General features: G+C 43.9%; 1 protein-coding gene across 1 annotated transcript in view; it reads left to right on the forward strand.

Moving 5' to 3' along the window:
* The window catches only part of meis1b (Meis homeobox 1 b), an 83,453-nt gene extending 81,937 nt beyond the window's left edge, over nucleotides 1-1,516 (forward strand). The window contains exon 9 of the mRNA XM_080449459.1: nucleotides 1,403-1,516. Coding sequence (XP_080305585.1) covers nucleotides 1,403-1,483 — 81 coding nt within the window. The 3' untranslated portion in view covers nucleotides 1,484-1,516. The remainder of the gene's footprint in view (nucleotides 1-1,402) is intronic.
* Nucleotides 1,517-2,500: the final 984 nt, after the last annotated feature.

Below are 2,500 nucleotides of genomic sequence, written 5' to 3' on the forward strand. Positions count from 1 at the left end.
ATTGTCGGTTCAAACCACTTAAGTCACGTGGGGTGTAAGGAGAAACATAGCCTCTAGATGGGCGCACGCGGGGCTTTTATAGTCTTGGTCTTATTTTGTTTCTGTCACAGATCCAAAAGAGTTTTCTGGGTCCTCGCTGCGTGTAGCTAACTGGCTAGCAATGCTAGCTGTCCATCTTGGTTCCTGTTAGCATTACAAGGTTAGCATTTCATGGCATGTTGACAGCAGATTGTAGTTTGCTTTGCTGACTATACATACAAGATTGCAATACGAGTGAGAATCTGTGAGCTGAGGGGAAGGATGTTGGCCATAATATGTTGGTCAACAACAAATATGACTCAGTCAAGATTTGGAATGGGAATCGTGGTTAAATTAACACGCAGGATTCTCTGCTGCATAGATAGATGAGGAGAGTGTGTTGCTTCCTAGTGCCTCACAACTCCTCATCATCTATAACAGCCCCCCCCCCTCCCCCATATACAAAACTTATCATTTTTAAATGATTCCAGCAAAGTGCCAAACACAAAAGCGGAGAGAACACGCACATCCCAAAATTAAACAGCAGGTGCTGGATGAAAAAAAAAAAAGAAAGTCAAACAAGAGGAGAAAAGAGCAAACTGCTCCCTTATGCCACATTATGAACGCACAGCTGTAATAAATCAGAAACAAGTGGAGAGGCACAGCGTTGTCATACAGAGCAGGGGAAAAAGAATAGGAAAAAAGACGAAGTTAGACGCTATCCGTCTGTATTCCAGAGGGGTGGGGGTGTCGATGTTATCCCTTCGCTCTGTCTGATTACGTATGCGGAGGGGCGAAGGGGAGCCGTCGACTTGAATACATTTGTGTAAGAGGCTGCCTAATTACCAGCGCTACTCTCCACTTCACTTAACTTTCTAATTGGCTTGCCTTCTTGCCTGCCATTAATTACAAGATTTCATATTCCATTAATGATCGGGAGAAAGGGAGGCACGTGGAGCGGGCATGTTCACACACACACACACACACACACACACACACACACACACACACACACACACACACACACACACACACACACACACACACACACACACACACACACACACACACACACACACACACACACACACACCACTGACTTACATGTACACACATCAACGAGAATGCATGTACACACACACCCATCGCTCTCTACCTCTCATTAGTGGATGTGATTTTGTGTGTGTGTGTGTGTGTGTGTGTGTGTGTGTGTGTGTGTGTGTGTGTGTGTGTGTGTGTGTGTGTGTGTGTGTGTGTGTGTGTGTGTGTGTGTGTGTGTGTGTCTTTCTCAAAAGGCAAATGAAATATTGTCACTTAAAAATAGCTTCATTAAACAATTAGTGACCAGACCTCCTCTAATGTCCTCTCTTGGTGTGTGTTGCAGCATCCCTACCCATCAGAAGAACAGAAGAAACAGTTGGCACAAGATACAGGTCTCACCATCCTACAAGTGAACAACTGGTAAGATGTTTCATCAGTTTACACACAGTCCATAGTCAGCAAGGTTCAGCCTCAGGCGATCCCAGTTCATAATGATTGGAATTAATGGCTGTACTCCACTTAAAGAGAGATGGCCTGGAGAGATTCTCCACTTGGGGCCATGGCAACAAGCTATAGCACACCCCAAACACGGCAGTCCATGTTTAATTAAGAGTCAAACTACCGTCCAAAAAGATCCAATAAATTGAATAAAATCATGAAACATGCAAAACGCGTACTGTTAGATTTTAGGTTCATACTTTCTTTTTGTTTGTTGGTGTTGTTTTTGTGTGTGTGTGTCAGGCTAAACTAGCTTGCATACCATGCAAATGGTTGTCTTGTAAACTGCTCACATACGTATGTATAAAGAAATGGAAACTCTTCAGGAATTAAGCAAATAATGCTTCTCCTCTCTTCTCTTATCCTACACTGACCCGTATTGGAAAGTGCACAGTCAAATTTTAACAGTTTTCAAGGGTGCAAAGGTCTTGAAAATCCTTAAACAACCATGTAATTGAAGTAAGAAAATACCCACCCCCCATCCATCCCAAGCCCCTCCTAAACTTTCTTGTTTTCTCCAAACAATAGAAATATCACTAACAATCCCATTTTTTTAATTCCAATTTTCTCCGCTCAGACCAGCCTTTTAATTGGTGCTCGACTCACTACACAACAACACAACACGGACTTTGCTAACTAGCCATTTTAACCTCGGGTGGGGCTTTAAAAGCCCCTCAGAGGCACGAAGGAGCCCTTTGGCCCCGTGCGGCTCGCCTTATCAGAGAGATGACTATCAGCACATACTTAGTGTTATTAGCCATGTCTAAGTGGTGAGGGGCGTGGGCCCCAGCCGCAGAATGCTTGATGTCAGGGTTGTTAAAATAATCCCTGAATGTATCAGTTAGGTGTAAGGTGGGACGATGAAAGTGGAGACTGTTTCAATGGAAGGAGGAAGGGAGGGATGGATGGAGAAACATGAGAGAGCAGAACATAGTTAGAGCTA

The sequence above is a fragment of the Gymnoscopelus braueri genome (assembly GCF_963280865.1).
Source record: "Gymnoscopelus braueri genome assembly, chromosome: 14".
NCBI lineage: Eukaryota > Metazoa > Chordata > Actinopteri > Myctophiformes > Myctophidae > Gymnoscopelus > Gymnoscopelus braueri.